Source organism: Phaenicophaeus curvirostris, chromosome 6, assembly GCF_032191515.1.
Source record: "Phaenicophaeus curvirostris isolate KB17595 chromosome 6, BPBGC_Pcur_1.0, whole genome shotgun sequence".
NCBI lineage: Eukaryota > Metazoa > Chordata > Aves > Cuculiformes > Cuculidae > Phaenicophaeus > Phaenicophaeus curvirostris.
In genome coordinates this window covers 36932867-36958886 of record NC_091397.1, presented here as the reverse complement: position 1 = coordinate 36958886, position 26020 = coordinate 36932867, and the positions used below count along the sequence as shown (strand labels likewise).

Sequence of the window (26020 nt, the reverse complement as noted above, 5' to 3'; positions counted from 1 at the left end):
TAAGCCCCTGAATAACCAGCAGTAAAGATCAAGATCCTGCCTAGACTAAAAGCACTTGTGAATGAGAGAAGAAGCCTGAATACAGCAAAATTTCTTTTAAGAATGTATGATACTAAGGCACAAACTGTCAAGTATATTTATTAAAATGAAGGAACTGAGGGTTAGAAGAAGTCTCAGTTGACTATTCCTTACTTAAATCGTGCCTGGATCTTGCACTATACAACTTCCAGTATCCAGTCACTCAAAAGTCATGCATCAAAATCAATCTTATTACTGGCATTTACAACATACCAGTTTCATAATATTATTTTGTTGCAGTTAGCTATCTTGCCAATTCCTGAAACTCTTTAAAATTAACAGCTTTTCTGACACCTATTAAAGTACAACAATGTCAAGTGATGAGAGAGTGTCTCTCCAAGGCTCAGATGTCCTTGGTGCAGAAATTCAACTCCAGTGCCTAAATATGGGGGTTCCCACGCTTTTGTGCATAGCCACTCCAAAATCTTTTCATGATGACAGTCCTTCAAAGAATAGCAACAAAGCGACTAGCTGTTGCTGGATCTGCTTCTGCCATCCAAAATTTGGAAAGGTCTTTCCCATTGCCGAGCTAGTCAGCTTTGGGGGAGCCACAGTTAGAGCTTGTGTAGTGTGGACTACTGCCTTGGGCTGTCCTCTCACTCTGCAGCAAGAAGGTGTGCGCCAACACGTGTGCCAAGGTTGCCCACAGCTGGCATGTTGGCTTTGAAGAATAACATTTTTAGGGCTCTTGTGAGCTACTTACCACTGGGTCTTTTTTAAGACATGAAAATACTTAGGTGCTGGCAAACACTTTCCATTCAAGTGAGAAGTCAGTGCAAATTATTTTCAAATATGGACTTAAAGGCTCCAGCAAGAGAAAGATGCTGGATAGAAAAGCATTGCTAAAAGGGCAAAACTTGCAATGAAAAATTTCACACCAAGTTCAAAACAAAACTCAGTGCCAAAAGTAGTCCACTAGAGAAGAAACTAGCAAAAGGACCACGAATGCACAGAGGATTAGAAAAAGAAGAGTAAGTGAGCAGAGAAAGAAAATAAAACATGGAGAGAAGGATCCTTATCACCAATACAGAAAACAAAGCAGCATGTAAATAGTCAGCCTAAGTGACAGAAAAACCATCTGGCCAAGAAACAGTCTCATCACGTTGTTTCTGAGTATCCATATGACAATGGGTGTGAGGAAGGGATGACTGAAAAATAGGGAAGTAAAATCAACATCCAGTGGGTCCCCAAAAATGACTGAGATTTTCTCCAAGAACAAAAGGCATTGTCCAAATCCCTACAAGGCAAAATATCTTTTCTTAGGTATAGGATTCTCCTTGCCCAGCTCATTCAGCAAATTAATAGTCAGTCAAAGACACAAAACCTCTTCTTCGCTTCCCATTTTACAAGTCCCATCAAAAAGAGCTTGCTTTCTTGCCTGTCAACAGCTGCTGAAGCTTTATTATGACATAGTGATTCCCAGGGATGCTAATACTCATTTTTAACATATTCCCTACTACACTGGACTCAAGTTAAAATACATATATGTATATACACATGTATATAGATGTATCACATATATAATTTTTTTATCTTAAGAAGTGGTTACTGTCTCTCTGTCAGTCACCAATTCTTATCTCCTCCCTTTTAGCACCTGCCCTCCAACTCCTCCAAAGAAAGGCAGCATGAGAAAAATAACGTTTTGCACATAGTCCCATGTTGAGTGTGCTGGATTAACAAATGTCCAGTAGGATTTAAATAGCTGTTTACTTAATCTATGATATTTAAATGCCGATCAGTCAGCTTCTTATGCTTGAATTGTCAATGTAGTATCGAAAGAGATCATGTTTGATTTTTAAACTTTTTAAAAAACACATTAAGCAGTCAGAAATCCATGAGAAAACACATCATCGCAGCAAGCATGTCTTTGGAGGGAGACCATCAGCCAACTAGTAATACCTGGAAATGTTACAGTTGTGGAGATAAGCTAGCTGTTGCCTGGCATGACGTATTTCATATGCTAGCATTTGCAAAGACAAGTAACAAGTTGTGTAGATTTTGTGGATGTTCAAGATGCTTGCAGTGTGATAATCTGGGCAGCCGTCCTGCACACAAAGGACTGCCACAGATGAGCTACGCATGCAAGACTGTACACACGTGAGTTGACATTGAGGGTGCAGAATCCCTAGCCGCAGGCTAGAGAGCCTGTGCCACATCCAAAGCAGAAAGGCAGACTGCTAATGGCAAAAGCAGTATTCCTTGTATTTGTGTTTGTATACCTTAAATAAGCCTACTTGTGTCAATTTTTTAAAAAAGATTGCTTTATGAAAACATGACATAAAACTTTAAATTAACCTTTAATGGCTGCTAAATATCCTTTCAGTTCTCTCTGGAGCCTGGAACCCTCTGCCTGGTAAAGGAAAAAACAAAAAGAAGCACAAAAGTTAGAAGACATTTCAGTTATAGTTTATGTCTTAAAACATGCACACAGTATGTCACACAACAACAAGAAGCAATTTTAGGACAATCTGATGAATGGCATCAAGTGCTACGTTCATACATACATTCATGCATACATTCATACATACATCACATGCTACATTCATAGCAAGCACGCATACATTCATACAGAAAAGGTGGCCTGGCCTAGATGCTATGCATAGTGTACTAGGATAAAAATTCTGGGTTTATTTAATCAGTTATCTGCACAGGTATATTTTACAGCCAAGGCCCAATTCAAATCAGCCTGGCCAATGTCCTAACCTGAAACACAGAGAAGTATGATCAAGAATGGTGAACCTCCACTGGAGACCACTCAAAATAGGTTAGTCTAAACTTGCAGAAAATACATGCCCTTACACAAATGGCTTACCTTTTGTAAGTATTTTAACATCATATTTTGCAAGCAAATAACTACTATAAAACAATACTATGAGTTATTTTGTTTAGCTAGGCTAGCGCATCTTGTAGTTTGCTGTAAGATCTCAACTGTTTCTTTGGTAAATACACCAAAATAATCTTTTTTTAATCTTATGTAAACAGCCTTTGAAAAACTCAGAACATACAAAACAAAATGGGCTGCTTTACTTTATCTCTGACTGTATCACAAGTTGGACTTCACAGCTCCTAGGATTTGCAATAAAATCTGTGCTACACTGTGGCACATACTTCATTGCTAAAAAACTGCTGTCCTGGGCACCTTCCATAGTCTGAAGACTTTGGAAACACTCTACATTTATAATTTCTCGATATCCTTCAGATTATTTATTTAAGTAGTTGGAAACTATAGAAATATCAGCTTGCAGACACATTTTCTCACATATAGCTACACCATATGGAAAAATCAGCTGCAAAATATGACTGACTGCTTTGGAGCTTCTCTTGTATTTTCTTGTCTGAAAGTCAGAACCCAAATACGTGCATGTGTGAATACTATGGAAGCCAGAGTATCAACTGGCATAAGCTGTTATAACTCCACTTAAGTCAAAGGACTTCTGATATTAGTAAAGGATTTGCCATCAGCAACAGTGATGCTCACAGCATTCAGACACAAAGGATCATAAGAAATTCAGGTTGAAAGGGACTAACTAGGGCTTAGAATTCATCTACCTGCAGCCACATTAAGACCAAATAGTGAATATCCAATGCCCGATATTCAATGCTCCAAGGAAAAGTAAAACCTTCCTTTGCTTTGGGATCAAAGCTGCATATCAAAAAGGCACAGTTTGAGTAATATGTGGATTAAAACTCAGGTGTAATTGTTTACAACACAATAGCAAATTCTGAAAGTAGTAGTAGCTTGATGTTGTGTCCCTTAAGAGAATATATGAGTGTACATCTTAATACTATTTAGCTAAAAGTACTACCCTAATGCATCATAACAACACATTTTATCATCTCCATAACATGGTAGTATTCTAAACACTTAATAAGCTGACTTTTTATACTTCTTTCCATGCTAGAATGGGAAGCAGAGAGATGACAGATTTGTCTGCTTTCCATGGAGCAAAGCATTAACTGAACAACACTGCCACAGAGGAAAAGAGATTGAACCTGGGGGAAGAACTTCTTGCTCTTGGATCTGAATAGGAGTATCTGTAAATACGTGGCAGAAAGAGTGGGGACCCTGGTACTCTAAGAAGTCACATAGAGGTATAGAAATTATCTTTCCAATTCATATTTTCTATGGCCTAAGCTCTTGTGGTGAAAATGGGAAGTAGATACAGCAACTTGGTTCTTCATCATGGTCCAGCTGAACAGGCGCCCATACAATAACAGATTTTGGTTATTAGAGAATTTCTGATGTTTCAAGAGCAGCAACTGCAGGTGGAAGGCTCAGAACCTTATAAACTGTCCTCATGTCCAGTAAAGGGTCAATATTTACTCATACATGTACCATTTCATCACTAGGACTAACTAGCGTGACACAAAATGCATGTCAGGAACATGTATTACTCAAACACTATGTTTATAATTGCACTGCTGTGCAGTTTTATGACTGGTACCCTAAACCACTATGAGATTCATTGTGGTCGGTCAGCATCATCTGTCATGACCAACTGCTGCTCAGGAAAACATATAAGAAAAAGTTGAAGCAGTAAAATACGATGTAAATATTTTGCCATATGTGCTGTTATGAATTCTGACAATTCAGTCAAAAGAATAATTTTAACATGCATCTCCCTCAGTCTAGGTTATTTTCAGGTCACAAGCCACTGAAACATCTAAGCAGCATATATCCATATGAATTTTCCCTCATTAGGAAATGTTGTATGGCACATAATATTAAATCATCAATGGGCAAGGGCCAGTTCCCATTGAATTTGAGAGAATCTCTCAGTTTCAATGGCAACAGAATTAGACTTTTCTATAAAATACGAGAACAAAACATTTGCATCAAAAGTCTCACCTCTGTGAATTCTGCAAAATGTGCTTCTGGTCTACACATTTTGCTACAGTAAATACACCATTAGTGAAGAGAGATATACGTTTACCACTTAAAAGACTGATTAATATTCACAAGATGAAAATACTGCATCACTTCTCCACACATCTTGCAAACTGTGACATAAAGTTTTAAAAAAAATACTGCTTTTTAAAAAACATTGCTTTAAAAAGTTTAATGCATATGTAATATTGCTTCTTCTCAATGTTCACTGATACACTCTTCTTCTTTTCTGGTCTATCAGATGAAAGCACGTGGTGGCTCTGAAACAACTGCTCCAAGTACCTTCATTAAGGCCATCAATTTTGTTAGTTGAGATGTGGTTTCTTGAAGGAGAATGAAAAGTAGGTGTCATTTTGCAGATGATGTGCTCCTCTGAAATGAGATTTCCCAAGACAGCACTGATCCTCTAAAATTTCTTAATTTCTTTTATTTGTTCTACACAAGACAGCAGAATGAGTAAGCTTCATAACATGCAAGAGAACTCCAGAGAAAAATCTCAATAGCATACTTAATAGCAAACTTCTCACAATCAGATTGTTTGATAATAGCAGGCATGTTCTCACTGGAGTCCAGCATCAGAAATCAGTGTTCTTAGCTCACCTGGTCAAACTTAACTTACAAATTACCAAAAAATCTGTCAGGCAATCTTGTTAAACTGTACATAAGAGCAAAGGAGACAGCTAACAACCCAAAACAACATATCTCTTTAGGAAAACCAACACAGCCCTCCACAGTGATGTCCCAAACGACAGCTTGTTACTCTGACATGGTAGCACACAGCCAGTGTTGCGTCAAATCCCTTTTTCTACTTTCTGGTCTTATTACATGGTCAATATGATGGAGTCAGTAAAGAGATGTGCACCCAGCAGAATAAGAAGTCTCAGTATTTCAGGATCTTGTCATCTACAGGTACAGGTCTTACACACTTCTAGAGCAACATTAAGCCTCTTCAGTACTACTGATACTTGTGCGTGTTTGGTTTTGGCTTTCTTTTCAAAGAATAGTAATTCAACATATCTTAGCACTGGAATTAAGACAAAGAAAGCCACGACGCTGTTAGCTGTAAGGCTGATGACACCTACAAAACCTTAATGACTAAACTTATAAAACACATGATTCGTGTCTTACCAGCTTTTGCTTCCTGATGCGTTAGAAAAATTGTTCCTTCCGCTCAAGTCTTTACAGGCCACCTTGCCTCTATGAAAGCTGGAATAGGATGACCTGTTTACCAGGCATCATTTATTCACAGCTTTCCAGGCAGAACAGAAGAGTTTGTTTTTTCTATCATGTCACATACAGGATATAAACACAATACATCTCTACAGGAAAGGCCAGCGCAGCATGTGCTTGATACCAAACCCAAATAAATCACTCCACTTTAGAGAGTCAAGAGCACTGTCAATGCTGAACCTGAAGCATAGGCTAATTTGTAACTTGCCCCATTAGAAATACAAACCAAATAATTACCAATGCATCTCTAATACTGGAAATTTGTCATTCCATTGCTAAGACATCAGGGGACTAGTTCAAAGGAAAACATTTTCTGCACCAGCTGGACAACAATCTTTTCTGTAATGTGCAGTTATTAGCCACAGTGCAAAGCAGGACTGTGTTTCTGTTTGCAAATACTCTAGGTAGCATTTACTGGTAGGTCTTTTAGGGAACTCAGAAGTATGGATGCAAAGGACTACTGCATTACATGATGCTTAATAAAAGGTTATTGGGCCAAATCCATAATTCAGTATGAAATAATACATGTGCACCAGAGTACCTTGTTTTATCATTTCTCAGTCTCCTTATATTATAGTTTCTAGAACTGTCTCTGAAACTTTGGAAACTTTCTTAAAGAAATACATTTCTTCTTTTCTTTTTCTACAAGATGTAAGAAACCAGGGGTTTGAATTATTTGAATAGTGCCTTACTTGAAAAATGTTTGGTTTGCGAATTTCTCTGGAAACAGAGGTTTTGGGCATCCCAGTAACCACTAGGACAGCACCAAATTTGTGGTCCAGCCACGAAGAAGACTCAAGAGTGATTTTTTTCATCGTTCTAGTCATTAAGTAACATGATGGATTGAAGTAAAATGCATCAATCAAACAGGCTCCTCAATTTGGACTAATCAAAAAAAAATGAACTCTAAAGGTAAGAACCAGTGAGCTCTACCTCTGTTACTAGTCATCCCAGTAGAGAAAGATCTGTGCCAGCAGTGGTGCTAACTAATCCTTTCACTGGACTAATGGTCTGTGTTTCAGATGAGAATCGAACAGGAAATATTTGGCACCCTCCTTAAATGAAATTCGAACCGTCTTGCCTCAGAACTAAACCTCTCACTCCCCAAGCTAAGATCCTATCTTCCTACCCATTACATCTTCCTACAAGCATACTCAAGTTCTCAAAGTAGGGCCCAGACTAATGATTTTAATAAAAATTTGGGGTGGCTGGGCAAAGACAGCGAGTGTAGTGTCTACAAGTCTATGGCTAAAAGTAGCCTACAAACTAAATGTTGAGCTAGACTTTCTGAACATGTACTTGGCTTCAGCGTATGACTGTAGCTGTATACCCTTAACTATATTCTTAAACAAGCTAAATATTAACAGGTCTCATAGAAAATCATCCAGAGCTGTATTTTGTGAACTGTATCACATTTAATTCATGTGTTAAATCCAGGAGCTGGGTTATATCAACTATCCCCAGGGTCAGTTATCCCAAAGGGCTCCTGGAGAAACATATACCAGTCTGCTCTAAAAATAGCCAGAAATAACTTGATCGTTCAACTGTACTGCCTGGGGGAAAACAATTAGCACAGTTACTAAAGCTGCATGATAGCTTATACCCAAGGGACAATCAAAATCAGCCCCGTGTGACAATGGTGTAGTCTTTAGGTTTGGAGGAATCAACAGACAGATTCAAAAGGAAGAATTAGTTGGAATGGATATGGGCTCCTCCTGCAGAGATAGTTTTGTAGTGTAAAACACAAGGCCTCACCTTCCTGGGTATCCTGCCTGACTGGAAATTCATGAGGTTCAGCTGAGATTTAATAGTACACTGCTTCTTCTTGCCTTGGGAAAAAATGGTCTCTCAGACATAAGATAATTATGAAACATACATTTCAGGATGCAGTGGTAAACAGCAAAGAAACTCCTCCCATAGCTCACAAAATACTTTGCATGTTGTATTGCTTGTATTTGGCTTAGTGGTCTTTCAGTATCTGAAGGAGGCTTTAGAACTGCCCCTGAAAAGATGCCTGTCAGATCCAATCTCTTTGAATGCATTTTGTAAACACTTTTTGGCCCACAGAAAAGCAAACCAACCCTTCCTACCTCTAATTTAGATTATATTTTCCTTTGTCCAGCTTACTTCAGAGCATCTCCTGGGGACAGCATCTTGGCATCACCTTTGTTTAGCAAAGGAGTCTCCTATGGACTGTATTATATTGAACTAATATGTTGCAGCTGAACAAATATCAAGAATTCCCTGCAATTTAGAATGGGGTTCCACAGACAACCAAGGAAATCTGAGTATCAACTAATGGGAAATACTGTCACCCTGTTGGAGTGCATTTTTTTGTTTTTGCCTGGATTCTTTTCTACATCTCAAACCCATGCGTGAGCTAAGTAAAAGGAGAGGTCTAAGGGGAGGACATAAGGTATGTTTCAAGATACTCAGATGGGATATTGAATAATTCCCCAAGAAAAGAAGGTGTTACAGAACACAGATAGAATTTCATGGGATTACAACACATATTAAGCTCCCTTTCTTCATTATGTCTTTCACTGAACTCCATATGAAGACATCTATGACTGTCTACATAGGTTGGGTGCCTCTCCTCACCTGAGAGCCAATGCAAATCTCTGAAGTGCAACATGTGGAGTCAGGAGGGCATTTAAAAATCTTCTAAAGCCAAACCCATTCACCCAGCATAGCTCTCTAGTGTCTTTTGTAATACCCTTCAAGACACTCACAAGCAGCAAACACAACCAGTCCTATGAGATCTGCCAGTTTTGCAGAATAGCATTTAGAAGCCAAGGAAGACTCGCTAGGGCCTTGAAAGTGGCAACAGATGCCAGCACTTAGACAACTGATTCGCAACTCTAACAGCAGCTGCTCCACTTGGTTGGTGGGGCTGGCCCTAGCACAGACCATGCCCTCGCTGAGGGGTGATGCCCTATGGGGTCTGGGCCAGGTGGGCAGAGCCAGGAGCTGGTAAGAGGCTTCACTGACATGCCGCAACACGGTGAGGGTTTGAACCAGGTCCAGGGTCTGTGTGGGAGATCCAGATGGGAGCAGCATGAGGTGTAGTTGAAGCATGGATCTCCTGGACACGCAAACCTGCATGCATGTGCAAGACATGACTCAGTGAGGGACTGTGCGCCCAAGGCTGAGATGAAATGTGACTCCTAGGACCATGTGTATGGTTAGGGGTCACAGGTGGGGCTGATCAGAGCTATTAAGGCCCTCATAGATGCCCACAAGTGACTGATGGGTTTCTGTCTTACCCTCCAGACCACACTGCCTAGTTCAGCACAAGGATCTGGAAAGACTCAGACACAGACACACACATGCAGGTGTTGCAATCTGGAACTAGATGACTCTCCAGGGTCAGGTTTCAGCTGCCAAAACATGTGTCTGTTGCCATTGGAGATGCTATGATGTACTCAGGAGGACCATGGAGCTAGCAGGTGTGACACAGGAGTGTAGGCAGAGCAATGTGCCTCTATTTGGTGAGGCCACAGAGGGCCACATACGACACTGCAAGTCCCATATGGTGCCTATGTGAAGGTGGTGAATATCATCTCTGGTGTCTTAGGTCATTCATGAATTGTAAGAAACCAGTGGCATGACTAATGCAAAACGAGCAATTCAATGAATGTTAATTGTCCCGCAGAACAACCTCAAGTCCATTTCACACCACAGCTGTAAGGCAGCTAAGCATGTTTGCCTCAAATGAAGATCTGGCCAGGCTAAGTGTTTTCAGGACCCCTAACAACTACACCTGAGAAGCAGTTCTTACTGTGAAGCACATCTTAAGTAAAGCAGTCCACAGAAGCAGGTTCTGCTCACTCAGCAACAGCAAAAAAAGCTCTTCATTTTCACCTAATTCTATAAACAAAAGCACTTGATGTTCTACTTCATTCTGAAAACATCACAAGCAGTTGCTTTTGTAGTAGCAACTGATATATCTGTGTGTATATCTACAATGTATAATGGTTTTAAGCACTAAAATATATTAAAATTGTAGTTTTCAAAATAAAATATGTCTTATAACTACATATAGAAAAATAACGAAGTAAATATGCATAGACATGAAACAGAATATTGATCTCTTACAAAAATGAAGAAAGCACAGTGAGTCATTAAAATGTACTTGGGGATAAGGGAATTGCTACTTTACCTCCTGTCAAAAAAAAAAGAAAAAAAAAAGAAAGTGTAAAATACAGTTGCTTGAACAACAGAATAGAGATGAAATTTCAGGTAAAACCCTGATGGACTTGCTAATCTTTTCACAGCTGACAGAACTACGCAGAAATTGGGGTTTTTTTTCCCCCTTTCTCTGAAAGTCAGGGTCAATTTAGAAGGCTGAGAACATCCACAATTAATTGTGCAAAGAGAAATGTTTAAGCCTCAAGAAATTTCTTGCAATACACTGAAAAACTGTGTCATCTATGAGGTTATATATGTTTTGGTTGTTCCACAAATTCTGACTCAGAGTGCCAATTTCCAGTTTAGAATGTAAGTGGAAGGTGAATAACAGCTGTATTCACTGTTAAAAATCAAAACGTTTTTCCCATGGTTTCAGATGCAGCAGCTTATTGCTTCTGATAGGGAAAGTCCTGAGGCTCTGCAAACCCACTGTTCCCTGAGACATGGGATGACTCAGTTTTTCCATGGTATTCATCTGGGTAATTCATCTCTGGGTTTTTGAGTCCAGAAGGGACTCTGTGCAGCTGTATTCAGAAAGAGATGGGAACGGATCACTAGAGAGCCTAAATGAGCTCCTCTGACAGATAGGTCTGCTGGACATATCCTTACACAGAGCGCTCTGCTGCCTTTGGTACATAACCACCATCCACTCTGCTATTCAGGCAAGGAATACCATGTTAAGATTACAATTTTTTAATTATCTTCTTCCTGGGTAATAAGCATTGTGCTCTTTTCTTTCCCTGAGCTGAACTGGGGGTCCTTATTTATTATCTTTGGAGAGTATTAATAAAAATATAATTCTATCCATCAGACCAGTTAACTTTCCAAGTGCTGCAGGCTCAATAAGGTAGGCAAACAAGAAAAACAGACCATTTTCACAGCTTTCATTATACCAGGATCCCCAGAACCCACATGGCACCAGCTGCTACAAACAATTTACACAACAACACAGAACTGAAGCGATAGCCTTCCTCAAAACCAAATGTAGGTAGATGAGATGACCAGGAAGCAGCCAAATCACTGCTGAAGGAGACAACAAGAAACAAAGTAAAGTTTGAACCTTCTCTCAAACTCCCTCAGCCATACAGAGGCCCAGTTAGGGCAGCAACCACTATGGAGACAAATAATCCTGGAGGGAACGGTAAAAGATGGGACAGTCTCTAACAGGCGTGGTTCTGCTTGCAAGGCACCTGAATGGCCCACATTAACAGTTCAGTGGACCTCAGTATGAGGATCAATCCTTTATGTTTTTATTCTTTAATACCTAGAGTTTAACTTTTCTTTTTCTAAAGCCTTTGGAGTTGCAGAGATAATCTTAAAGGCAGGACTGAATGTAAATCAAGAAGAGATGGCTCCCTGAGGTCACAGAAGACAGAAGTTCTGCAAGGTATTAAACAGTAAAAGTGATAATTGAGATGCACGTCATAACAGTTCATGTATTTGCATTGCTAGTAATTTGTAGGTCAAAGTATGGACAGCACAAAAAAAATTTAAGCAATTTATATGTTTCTTATTAGTGGCCAGGGCAGAAACAGTGCTTTTGCAGCATTTTTGCCCCCTGCACTTGAAGAACTGAGAATATCGGAACTCTTTGATAGCGAGCCCGGCAGAGCACAGTAAGCACATGCAATTAGTTCAATAAATATATAGTCTCTCTCATGTGGTGTGCCAGTGGACCTAATCTGCATATGCCCCTAAAGAGTGTTGTAGTAGTTCCCACTACACTCACTTATCCCTACCCAATCTTTCCCCTGGGCCAAAGTCATATCCACATTCGCATTTAGCATCATGCAGTTCCTGCACAGTCCCTGACAGCTTATTACTGCCTCTCTGCACATCAAAGGAGGAGGAAATAAAAAGGAAGACATGCCAAGATCCTCCTTAGCCCTTGGCAAGACTTTCAGCTGGAATCACCATTACAGAAAATTCTTTGTAAAGGACAGCAAAAACCGAAACACTTGACACATAATTTTGCTTAAAAAGATTTTTTTTCCTCTTTCATCTCTCTTTTTAAATTTGACTCAGAATATTTAGCTAAAGAAAGCATCCCACAAAACTCTGTCTCTTCAAGGGGGTGGGATGCTCCAGCTGGTCCTTCTGCACTCAGTAAGAACCTTACAGATGCACTTTATTTCTAGTAAAATAGTTACTAGCTGTGCAAACAGCTGGGATATTGACAGCAAGGATATTCAGCAATGTAAGGACAATCAAGAAGAAAGAAATGCTCAATTCATAACCTAGCATACTTGGGAAAGAGAAAGGGGAAGAAAATGGAAAATATAACATTTCTGCAAGGTTTCAAAGCTTTCGAGTTCTTCTTCAGACCTATTAAATCCTATTTAATCTTCCTGACCTCAAGAAATGTGAGGTAGGAACCACCTTCCTCAGAGAAACAATGTCTTTTACTTCCCACCACTGTTGTCTTTAGGGAAGAGCGAAGATCTACACAGCCCAGTGGCTCCTGAAACCTTTCTCCCTTCTACATTGAGAGAAGAAAATAAAGGCTAAGTGACCATAATCTAATGAGGAGTTCATAATTATCCCTGCAGTCAGGATGCAGATTTGTGTTTACATGGAAAGGACTGGTTCAGGACAGAAATTGCAAACACTGACATGAGCCAATTTTACATTGTGTAAAATGCGTGGGAGTAGTTCTCTCATCCTCCAGTGCCTTTCTATAAGAGCTCTAAATGACAGTTCACAAAGATGACAGATACCTCAGATCATACTTACACAACAAGACTATTTTTCTTGGTGGTATTAATGCAGCTCGTGGCAGGTATTAATTTGTAGTAGAAAGCTACTATATAATTAATCACAATTAATCATCTTTGAGGCAAGAAGTCTGTCCCACAAAGCAAGGAGTAATTGAGGTCAGAGTTCAGGATTGCACTGGGAGTAGATAATAAACTGCTTGGGGTTCTTTCGTTTTCATGTGTTGCATTTACAACATTAAGAGAAATTGAACCCTGCTCCCCAGTAGTGCTTCACAGTGAAGCCACCACAGCCCTGGGTTGTCCCTGCACCGACAGGTTTGTAACAAAACAAAGCACCCTGAACTAGTCATCTATTCGCTTCATATAAAACTGGTATTGTTACATATCACCAATGAAAGCAATACACAAAATGAAACCAAGGAAATAATTTCTTCATTGTAAGAAGGCAATTAAAAGGTTGTATTTAGTTAGAGTTTAGTTCTGTTCTCAATTGCATTGTTGAAAACATGCTGTCTTCTCTGCTGACCCAAAGCAATTCTAGCATGATGGTGTTATACATGATTACAGTATGACCTCTTACTATAACTGCATTTCTTAGCCTTCTGCATACACAAATCCAACTGTTATTTCAGTTTTAAAATAGCTGAACAAAATCTTACTGCCCCTCCAAAAATAATCTCTTTACCTGTTACTCTGTAACACCTTCGTCAATATCAGCAAGTTCAGATACATCATTTTCTTCTTAAGACTCAATTAAACAAACTGAAAACATAACTGACCTCTTGTCGTTTGAAATTTTGAACATATTCTTCAAACTGTTCATCTTTTGTTTCATCTGCTTTTCCTAGTTTTTGAAGTACCTGTATTGAAAATAAAAAGGAATGAGTTAATGTTTATGTCACAAAAGAAAAACACTGCTACTTCCAACACATATTTAGTGCATGCAAGACCCAGAAAAATGCTATTTAAGCATTTTGCTTCTGTGGGTGTTGCATGCACTACTGTTTCTGAAGTTCACACAGGAAATCATTCTGACAAAATAAAAAAGGATAGAAGCAGGAATATTGTGTGTGTATATGTGTGTGTAAATATACTTCAAAGTATGGAGTCCTTGGGGGCCTTGTTTTTGTTTGTTTGGTTTGTTGTTGTATTTTTAATGAAGGAACATTTCTTTTAGCAAAGAATCCCAGGGTCTTCAGACAAGGAAGAATGAGAGAAATTTGCTGGCACTGCAAGTTGTCCTCTGATTCAGACAGGGGAAAAAAAAAGTAATTTTTTTCTTCTGCTTATGGCTCATTACATCAAATTGTATTAACATTACCCTTATCTGCATGATTTTCAACATAAAGTCATAGAAAATAAGAACTGTAAGGCTGCATGAGAAATTGTAACAGCTGCTGCTTCTTTAAAAAGAAAATTCTATTGGTGTTCATATTTGCTTCCCATTAATTCAGAAGTGGAATGTCATCTACTACATAATAAATGTACTGCAACATGTCAGCAGTAAGGACTATTGATGAGACAGTAATTTCAAAAGTAATTTGACACAGCTACACTTTACACTGTATTTAAATACAATAAATGCATTCTATTATCAAATCCCAGTGCTGTCCATTCATTTTAATATTGAAGACTTCTACATAGCTGCAAATAGGTTTCACCCTTCTTGTCAAGCAAGCCCCAAATCTTTATAGAGTGCTTGTATGCAGGACAAAACATCTCACACAGTGATATTCAGATTATTCTCCCATGACAAATTGACCAAACTTTGCATTTTCACAGGAAAAACCAAAACCAAACAAATGACACCTCCCTCCCCCCAAAAATAGAAACAGTAGTAATTAACTGATACTATGAATAAACATCACCACTTATTCTTCTCAGAACGAAGACTGTACAGCTCCAGTCCTGGCATGACTATCTGCCTTTCCCAGCCCTACTCAGCCTCGCGCCATAAAACCAGGCTGTACAAAGGAGAGGCAGGCATTGCCACCATGGAAACTGGGCGTCAAGATGATCACGAAGGTGATGCAATGCTACCTGTGGACCTGGCACGTGGAACTTCAAGGAAGTTTTGATGCATTTACAGCAGAAAGACAGAAAGAATGACATCAGAGTGGAAATAAAGAGTAGTGTTTTGCCGTTGATAGATGGTTTAGCTTTTCATTCCCCCAGCTCATTTCAGCATTTTGGGTTGCTTTTAAGCCTGCTGACTGCTCCCAAAGACCTCATATGCTCTCAGCACCGACCTCTTAATAAAATATTAAAAAGTGTCACAGGTGGTTTTACAGAAGAATCGTTTAATTTAACATTTCAACTCATCACAGGCCTTCACATTACTCTTTGTCACGAATGAGCCAAACAGTCTGTCCCTGACTGTGGCACAACTTTCATTCACACCAGATGGCTCTTTGAAAATCCAGTGTTTCCTTTTCAAAGAGGTGGCTGCCTCAGATAAACCTCCTGACCACAGCAATGCATTCGAGCCATTTTCACAGGAACAATTAACAAGCTTGTTAACTAGAGTCTGAGAAATTCATGACAGGTAACAAACCAGAGCAAGAAAGGTTGTCATGGTAAACTCTTTTTCTCTTTCCCAAAATATTATTGGCAACCATCCATGTCTCCTGATTTGCACTCAGGTCCAATAGCACAAGGCTCAGAGGGGAACAATCTACCCCCCACAGCACCTACCTCCTATGGTTTGGAGTTTTTTATCCTATCTCCAACTTTCAATTTCTATACAGATATTTAGCAGAACTGAGACTAAGACACAGTGTCAGAACTTGGTCTCTGCAAACACCAACCCCATTTCTTACATTAAATAACCACTGATAACATAGCTTCCCAGTTTTCCTAACCCTGACCCAAACTAGAGCTACAGATATATCACATGGTTGGAACTAGAAGTTCCAAACCAGAGGCTTGGCACCAACTAATGATATTTGCCCTTATGGAAGTCTTGCAGCCCATACACACAGATAACTGGGGTTCACTCTGTTTTGAAATGTAATCCTAATCCTGTCCTCACAGTTCTGTAGAGACTGCATAGCAGACTGCAGCTAGAATAAACTATTCCTTACAAGTCCCTTCAGATCACATCCATCCAGCCTAATGGACCACTGAATATGTGACTCAGCATTTGTAACCAACCTACCTGTAACCACAACTTTACCACTGGTAGTCTAAACAGAGAGATGGACAAACTGAAGGTAAACCTTAGAAACTGATCTAGATTTCATCACTTATTTGTGCGCTTCTGACATACATTGGAAGTGTCCAGTCAACAGAAGTCTACAGTCTGTAATGTATTTTTGCTCAGTTTGATCACCACACATAAGAAGTCTTTAGGGTAGGGTTAAGGCCAGATGAAGGCTTCTCTATGCTAGATACAAGTTCCTCTAATTCCAATATCTCTTGTGGATAGGCTAAAAATAATTTTAGATACATTGTTCATTTTGTTATGTAGAAGATTAGACACAGGGTCTGGTTTAGGGCTAGAGTTAGGAAAAGGAACCCTACGAGAACTAGGTTTAGATATTGGTCAAGAGAAAAAACTTAAACCCCTCTCCATCCCCGGTTACCAGAAAGCATCTGGTGGCCCTTAAAGATAAAAGGAAGGCTGTGCTCAGGAGCAATAAGTGCCTAACCTTGCCCTTAAACCTTAGTTCAACCACCCTTCACGATAAGGATTAGATTTAGTAACCATAATAGCTCAGTTTATTCATGGCCCCTGAAGACAGGAGAAAGGTTAAATGGACAGTATTTTCTAAAAGCTTTGGAGCTCTACAATGTATCAAAAAAGGAGGTCCAGATGGATAAGTGGCTAATTTTTTATTTTAGGTCCATGTAGTAGGTAAACCATATTTTGAATTTGGATTCAGGCATTAGAAAAAGAAAGAGAAGAAGTACTGGAACATTCATTCAACAGCCTGTAGTGCTTGAATAAAGCCTGGACTCAAAGAAGAGAGGTGGCTAGCATTTTTTTTTCTTAGCATGTCCATACAGAGAAATAATGTTTGATGTTAAAAACATCTATAAAGGTTTGATGTTTAAAACATCTATAAAGGTTTTTGAACAGCCAGTACCTTTTAAAATAAAATATTTAAAAAAATTTAAAGAAACAGACATGAATTGAATCTCAATAAATGTTCTACAGTTAAGTATTCTATAGTCTTCTGCAGACTGTATAAAATAGCCGGTGAACATGATCATCCTATCCAAAAAAGATATAGGTAAAAAATTATGCTGTTTTATACAGTTAGACTAATTCAGCTACCAGTCAGTTTTCTCCTAAAATCCCATAAAAAGACTTTAATTTAACTGTGGTCTCCAAATGTGATATTCTACAACTTGCTTAATGCACTGAATTATGTTATGGATCTAAAATGAATATCAGTGTTGACCCAGCATGCCTCTTTAAGAATATACGAACTAAATAGTAAGTCAGATTAGCATTGCAAATGACATAGAAGCTAAAGTTGATCTGATGGTAAACCTCAGTGCTGTCAAGTGAATACATACCAAGAGTAATAGTCTAGCAATGTGGTACTGAGATAAATAAATGACAGATTCTACACAAACACATAATATTTGAGTAAGGAAATCAAGTATGTCAGATATCATTCATAAATGTCTGTAAGAGTGCACATCTAGATAGAAAATGCAACAATATTTCTATCTGGGGATGTTGCATCTTAAGTAAACCTTTTGGAAGACATAAGACAAAACAGTTCCTCTGTAAGGCCTTCATTTACCAAATAATACTTTCCAGTTCCCTAAGAATCTGAAGTGTTAGGAAGAAAAAGTCAGTAATTTGCCGATCTTGGACTAAAATTATCAATTTTACAATGGCTGTGACATGAATGTTCTTAAGCGTCTGCAATGTGCCAAAGAAAGGAAACTAATATAATAGAAAAAAATTACAGAAGAGCTTGAGTAAGCTTGATTATATTGAAAAATCATGTTTTGTGGCAAGGATGACAGTGTTATAATAGCTGCTGAGACTACAACTCTGACAGGCCTACCCATCCTCCCCTAAAAACATTCACAAAACTATGGCAATCCAAGGAAAGGGGGAGGGGGGGGGAACCCCACCCCCAAAAACTGATTCTCTGATGTAAACTGTGGGCAACCATGAGCTGCCTCAAGAGCAGCTCAGCTCCCTGCACAACAGCAGTAGCAGGGTGTACAGGACTTGACAGCAATCTCATTAGACATCCCAACATGCATCATGACCAGTCATGCATCAGTATTCTTAAAGGACAACCAACACGTTCAGAATTGCTCTGGGCAGGAAGACATGACTGCTCAGACACGACTGCTTAGGACAAAACTTTATTGGAAATTCCCAGGACTGTTAAAACACTGAAAAACATAAGCTAGTCTAACTTGCTACAAGTAGCACTATTTAAGGATATTACAGAATAACACAAGTATGGAAAGAAAGACAAACATACTTACGAGAGTTCAAAACCTTTGTAATGGACTCACTGCCCAAAATCTTTTGAGGGTAGTGAAGTGCTGTGGGTCTTAACAGATGCAGACTCATGCATCTACAACACTGTTGTGCAACCACTTTTTTCCTAATGCAATGTTCTTCTACCACTTAAAAAATAAATTAGGGCTGCATGTGTAGTATATGCAGCTTTCCAAAGGAGTTTCAAGTTGGCACTTCTGGGCACGCATTGGTTAAAATGGAAGTAGACTATTCAGAAGAAATAATTTTCAAGTTACCTATGTGTGAACCATCATATGGATTTCAGCAAATGTTCACGATACTAAAAGAAGTATTTGGTCAATATAAAATAGAAGCTTTGAAAGAAGTTTCTTATGATGCATGACAAGAATACTTATCTGAGGTAAAAAAAAGAGAAACACGATGAGATAAGTCTGAAGTAAGCAGGACTGTATTTCAACTTGGCCAGCTATAAAATACTATATGAAAACTCATATAATGACCCCAAACTTATCACAGCCTGACAGTAATACCAGACAGATAAAAAACTCCATCCCACCAACCTCCTTTCCCCAAAACAACCTTCTCCCTGACAAAAAATACACACAGGCACCTGCAAGTTTAAAAAGATTTTTTCTTTTTACTTTTGATGGGATGTTATACAAAGCATCCAACACAGAACCATTAAAAAGTGTCAAATTGTCAAATTAGAAATAAATCAATTCCGAAATGCTATCTACTGACTTTCACTCAAGCAAGAGAGCAGGGTGCTAAACACAAGAAACAGAACAAATACTCAAGATTCACTGAAGCCACATCAGATTCCTGCTTCCTCATCACTAGCACGTTGGTAGCTGAGGTGAAACCAGAGGGAGAACCATTACAATGAGGTGGATTTTGGGATATTTGCTCCGAGAATTTCCCTTTGAGAGTGTTGGAGTGATTTTCTGGTCAAACAGAGGAAAAGATAAGCATTCTTCAGGTGTCATGCTAATGTTGAGCATTTCAGGGAGAAATCCCCCAGTACTTAACACTTTATTTTTAGTGTAAAGGCCTTGGCTTTCCAAACAAGCTCAGGGTTTTTTTTGTCTAGACAGAAACCATATGATATTTAACATTATAGGATTTGCTAAAGTAAGTAGATCAGCATATGCAATAAATATAAATGACCATTTTATTGTGGAGTTAAGATATATGTCTGAATTAGAACAGTGTATTGTTCAGTGTCAGTTCTGCTATGGATATTTTGATCCCAACATGGCTCCAAGGCAATAGGCTCAACCACTTCTCTTGTTCACTGAATTTCATACTTCTCATTGCTATGTGCTCTACAGCTTACACACTTTCCAAGAACTCAGGCTTGCCTTTGTGCTGCTGCTATTCCATCATTGTTTTCCTGTAAAAACAACTGTTTGCCCAAACCTCCATTCTCATTAATATCTGTTGGACAGTTGTGGAAAAAAAATCTTTGTCATTGGCAGACTCTCAAAAGCCTGAAAACCTGTATAAAACAGAACACTGAACTCTGTGCATTTTACTAAGAAAATGCAGAAAGTCACTACAATAAAACTCTTCACTGATAAACAATTGCTCCATGTGGTGCTGGTTTATAGCTGAACCACTCCAGGCATCCCAAGGACTGCAGCTGCCATCAGGCAGACTTGGGAACTGAATCAAGAAGGGTGATATTTGGCCAGATTTTAAAGTTTCAAGAAGATCTACTGATGCATAAACCAGAGATGGTATTTTAAGAAAGCACTTTAAATCATTAAGGAGAAAACAATGACCCTCCAACCCAAAGAACGAATTGCTGTGGAGATGGCTAATAAATTTATAAGAGCTCAATCAGACACAGAAGGAAGCATAAAACCTAGGAAACGCCTATGCTCTCATTCTGCTCTGACCACTCTCTCTTCTTTATCTGCAGCAGAATGCATTCACATTGTTTCTGTAACCGATCTTAAGAAATGACTAAACTTAGCTCAAGTTTCCAGATCAATGTTAAGTGATCCACAGTTACTATTCCTTGTTTCAGTGCACACTTGTGCTACGGATCTATAGAACAACTAATCATTCAGCATATTACAGCCAATCTTCACCAACACATACTAGATCTTATATTTATATTGTACTGGTACTTGTTCCCCAGCCTGCCATTTAGGTCTTCTCTACACCAGGCACAATCATCCTCACTTGCCCACCATTTACAGTTGAATTTCATTGCTGAAGTTTGTAACGGTGGATCACATACCAGGAGAAAGGCTGTCAATTTGGGAATGTACCATTTAGTGGAGGACTGCAACTCCACAGTTGCTTTCCTAATATATGGGAAAAGCAATTTCTCCTGTACAGGGTCACAAAGCAAAAGAGAAGTTATATCCTGAACTGCATTAACGCATGAAATACGACCCAAGCAATAGAAGAGGGCAGCTGCTAGGTACCAGGCACTCCCTGGTATGGAAAAACATAAAAACAACTCTATAGGTCAGACTAATTGTCCATATAAGACACCACCCTCTCTCCAACCCCACCAAAAGAAGATGCCTAGGGAAGATGCATGACAAGGATGCAGCAAAACTCTTCCAGAACCCTCTCCCAGTCCCTAACAAACTGCATTGCAATGAATGGCTGACGTGGTCTCTTTACATTTTGTAGCCCCTATGGTTTTTTTCTTATTGATGGATTGTCCTGCTGCATCCAAAGCTCTGGTAAGGTATTTGGTGTTTCAAGAAGCATGAAGGTTCACTTTTCTCATGGCTGCTTTTCTTTTGATAATTCTTTTGTCAACTTTTGCTTGCTGGTGCTTTGAGTATTATAAAACACCATGATGCATGGAATAGTTTGGTAACAAAAGAGCAGAGTACTGAATAATATCCAGACAAGCATAAAACACTATGATATGTTCTCTTAATCAAAATTGAAAGAGGGAAATGTGGTCTTTCTATGCAGCCTAAATGACAAATTTGAACATTATTCCATGAGAGAGATGATTATAAATTTATTTCTATTATATTAAATTATAATTATAATTTATATTATAATAACTTATAATTTATATTATATTAAAAATTTGGTCTACTGGAAGTAGGCAGCCTCAGAAAAAGTAACACAATATTGTTCTGCCTAAGTATGATCCTAAGAGTTCCAGCAGTAAAACTTAGCTGAACAGTAGTAATTTAAGGAGACTGACGGATGAGCTTTGAAGTTTGCAAGGCCTAATTTGCTAGTAAGACGGGAAGCGATACTAATCACTATGACAATGTACTGCTAGGGACTTCTCCTGCTTGTCTCTTGGGATCTTCATAGGGTTAAATGCTATGGGGTTCTGCCACCTGGTAAGGTGGCTCTCTGTGTGTATTTTGAAAGGTGCTTATTCCCAGTGGATGTGAAAGCCTGGCACAACTTCAAAGAACTGCCACGTACTTCAAAAAATAAACAAGCTGTTTAAAAATAAACAAGCAGTTTTCCCCAGCCTGCCCTGTGTGACCAGCCTGTATAACAGAGGATGGCGTACAGATAAGAGATGCTGGAACTATGCACAACAGGTGATTTTCATAGGATGCACCTTAAAGAGGAAGACAAAATGGGAAGAAACAAGAAACACATAGACCAAGATGTAGGAAAAAAAAAAAAAAAAAGAAGGGTGAGAAATCAAAGAAATAATTAAGAGGGAGACAAAACATTACAAGAGAATAGGGACCAAGGTAAAAGCAAAGAATCAACTTTAAGAAACCATGGGTTTGATTCACTTGCTTTCCCGTAGGCATCTCAGATGGCACTGGATGTCACAAACATCTCTGTGCAGGTGGCAAACATGACACAGGGCCTATCGAAGTGTCTTCTGGAATAGCAGCTTGAGGCAAGGCAGGATACCACTCAAGCAGTCTGTGTGTGGGCAGCTGAATTGAGCTATTAATACCATAGCAACGTCTACAACCTCAAACTTTAAGTATTCTTTTTCCTTACAAAATCTCTTGATGCAGTAATAGTTCATTCTTTGCTCACTTTACCACTGGGGAAACAAGGTACAGGAAAGGCAAGTAACTTCTACACCAAGTTCAGAGGAAGTAAAGTTGTACATACAGGGTACAAAATCTGATTATTCTAGACTAGCTTCTTAACCTCTGGGCCATCCTCCTGTGAAAAGGAGTTTCATGGCACAAAAATCTTCTGTGTTCAGATTATCTGTATTAGAGCTATACAGAAGAGAAAGAGTGAACAAGAAGGCATCTTAAAGAACTGGAAACTCTGTTTGCCCTTCATTGCTGCTCCCATACTTCTTGAAAAGATTGATCACTTCTTTTGGTTGAACAAGAGCTAAATTTAACTGCCTGCACAATTAGCAATAATATCCTTGGCTGCATTTCTGTCTGCTTTACAGCATCCCAAATAAATGAAAGTGCTACTCTGCTGAATTAATAAAAAATCTTGTCAGTTGCTGCTGTTTCTGCCTGCACTTACTCATCTAGCTGAAAAGTACCTAGATAGCTTTCTAGTAGTGACCAGTATATCAAGCTTGTAGAAACTACCTGTGCATCCAGGCTCACTTAAACAGTCGTTATGTTTTATTTCCCTCCCTCTTACCAGCTCCTCCACTTCCCTACTCCTCTTTGGTCTGTCCTCTATACTTACTGTTGAGCAGACACTTACCTTAATACTTCTCCCTCCAAAAAATAACAACTATGGAAGAAACATGATATTTACCACTCTGATAATGTTTCACTCTCTTCATGTGATAACTTCATTTACCCACTCTTCTATCCACTTTTGGCACTATTTGGGCTGCAAGCTTTTCAAAGCAAGAGACTGTCTGATCTTCTACCCTTCTACAGCATCGAAGACAAGGGGACCATTATCTCTATTTGTTTGATGATCCTATCAAAAAGCCATGATTAATAATTTGTCTTCTGGTGTTTCCATTCACCTGGTGACAAGCTAGCTTTTTCACTATTTAATTGATACTTGTAGTCCTTAAGACCTAGGAAAAAAAGGCAAAAGCAACCACATGAAATTTTTTTCACCATATTTTCAAAGCACAAAAAGTAGCATAGAATCAAATGTAAAAGAATTAGCATTGACAAAAATGTTATTAAAATTAAATTTGGATAATTGTAAAAAGATGGATTAGATTGCCTATATAGAACTTTTTAAAAATTAACTTCTGAGATCTTGTCAATAGAACATTAAAATCAACTATGAATACAGTTATCATAAAATTTTTCTAAGCTGGAAGCAGGCACAAAGCAATAAATAATTCTGTCTTCTATACAGAAGGGTCAGTAAAGCCCATCCCTGCACAAGGAGCCTAATATAATTTATCCTATCAAAGTCCTCAGCAGTGATACCTGACAGGCAATCCCTTATCTCTAAATTAGTCAAGTTTTTCTTGGGCCAAGAAAAGAGATATCAAATACAAAACTGTAACTTATCTTCTATTACTATAGTTTCACTTTCTTTAATTAAACATTTAAATTCTACCTGGAAAAAAAAGACAGCTTTGTCCTTTACACTGTCTTTCAGAGTAAGTACATAACGTTCTTCTTGTCTGCTGGGGAACAAATGAAAAATAATCAAGCAAAAACCTTTTCAGTCACAAGGCCAAAATAAAGATCACTTTCAATGTAACAGACCCTGATTTTAAAACTGCACATTCATTCTCCACTGTTAAGTTCCACAGGAATATATATAGCAGACTTGTGTACTTTATTTAGCTCTGATGATATGCTTTCAGTGGATCAAAGAACTTAAGGAAACCAGGCTTTCACTTTAAGTAGTGATGCTTTTCAGGCGATTTTCCTTTATGCTCACATTGCAGCACCTGATTTTCTGTACTCAGTTCTGAGATCCAGTGACAATATTTCCTGTTGGTCTTGCTTAAAACCAAACTGACACAATTTATAATAAAATGGATTTTGGCACTAAGTAGATAAGGAGCATTAGTGGTCAAACATAATAGCCCCTCAGTGGGATGGTACGAAGTTGGTAAGTCTCATTTAATACTATTATAGGTATTTCTAGGTGGTTTCTTACCACAAAAGGCAAATAAAAGGTAATTTACAAATGGAAGTAATTTCTTCAATGTGGAGGAAGAATCAGGTAAAAGCTTTTAAAAAAAAAAAAAAGCAAACAACCAAAACCCAAACAACCTATGCATTGCTGGAGAAAATAAAGTTGGGTTTAAAAGAGATATTTTGATTTGGTATGTTTTTCTAATGATTGCTTGTGAGATTATAATCTACATCCTTAGACCCAAAATTACAGTGACATCAGTAACCATACATACATAACGAAGAGGAAAAATAGCTCAATCATTCCTGACATGGGAAGTTAACAGAGCTCACACATTTCTCATTGCACAGTCCCAAAGAGTTAACAAGTGAATTTTCTTTCCTTCTACTTCACCATTACATCAACAAGACAGGCTACCAGTGTTTTTGTGTCTTCTCAGTTTGGCTTCTAAATTAATCCATATGCTCGAAGTGGCAATACAGATGCCTAATCTTGACTGCCTCCTCCAGTCTCAGCTGTGACATTTCCACAGATTTTCTTAATTACTGAGAAAGGTGTTGGCTGAGGCTAGAAAGAGATGCCCATATTTGGTCCAGTCTGCACTGAGCTGTCGATGCTGCCCACCCTGAGGCTCCTTTATATCCAGTAAGGACGGGATTTCTCTCTGCAGATTCAGGTGAATCTTCATTAAAGGACTGGTACAGTGGAGCCATGGGGAAACAAAGCCACAAGTTTCCACAGTAGTTTGATGGCTTGCCAACAGAATATTTTACCACCTGTTAAGACAGTCTCATGTCATACCACACATACCACCGCAGAACATGAACATAACTTTGTCTAGTACTTTGCAAAACATTTTGCAGATTGATGATCATCTGTGGAGGAGTTTACTGTTTCTTCATAGATCATGAATGTACTGCACAGTAAATATCAGTGATATGCCTGACATGGCAACACTTGCTGATGAGGTACTCTTCACCCTTGGGATGCTCCAGACCTCTCTCTTCATCCAGAGAAAAACAACCACGCTGATTTAACTACTCCAGGTGAACTGACTCCTCTCTAGATGGAATGATAAATAACTTTGTTTCCTAAAACTGAGAAAATTACATCCCAACAGTGTGAAAAATTACATAGAGCACACACACTTGGTTCAACTAATTTAACTTATGGTTAACTAATTTAACTTGGGAAATCTTTAAAGCCACTGAGACCTGTCTGTCTTTTTTAAAAACAGCTTTTTCAGAAATGTAGTGATTCACAAGAGATTTATTTCAGAATTATTGGAAGAATTTGTGAAAAGTTGATCTTTAAACAACCACAAATTCCCCTAGCCCAGATCTGTACTGGAATAATTAAACCAGCATAATATGGCTGGCATTATGCGCTAGTCGGGCATGTCTGAAGAAAGTTGCCAGTTTTCCTTTTCATTGCTGTTTAGGATTACTC

The 26020-nt window shown here is 38.6% G+C and overlaps 1 protein-coding gene across 3 annotated transcripts in view; it reads right to left on the bottom strand.

Annotated features, from left to right (window-relative positions):
* The window catches only part of AMPH (amphiphysin), a 122042-nt gene that overhangs the window by 46797 nt on the left and 49225 nt on the right, over positions 1 to 26020 (bottom strand). For all 3 annotated transcript variants that reach the window (XM_069859790.1, XM_069859791.1, XM_069859792.1), the window contains exons 2-3: positions 13884 to 13964; positions 2374 to 2428 (exon numbers count right to left, since the gene is read on the bottom strand). In XM_069859790.1, coding sequence (XP_069715891.1) covers positions 2374 to 2428; positions 13884 to 13964 — 136 coding nt within the window. The remainder of the gene's footprint in view (positions 1 to 2373; positions 2429 to 13883; positions 13965 to 26020) is intronic.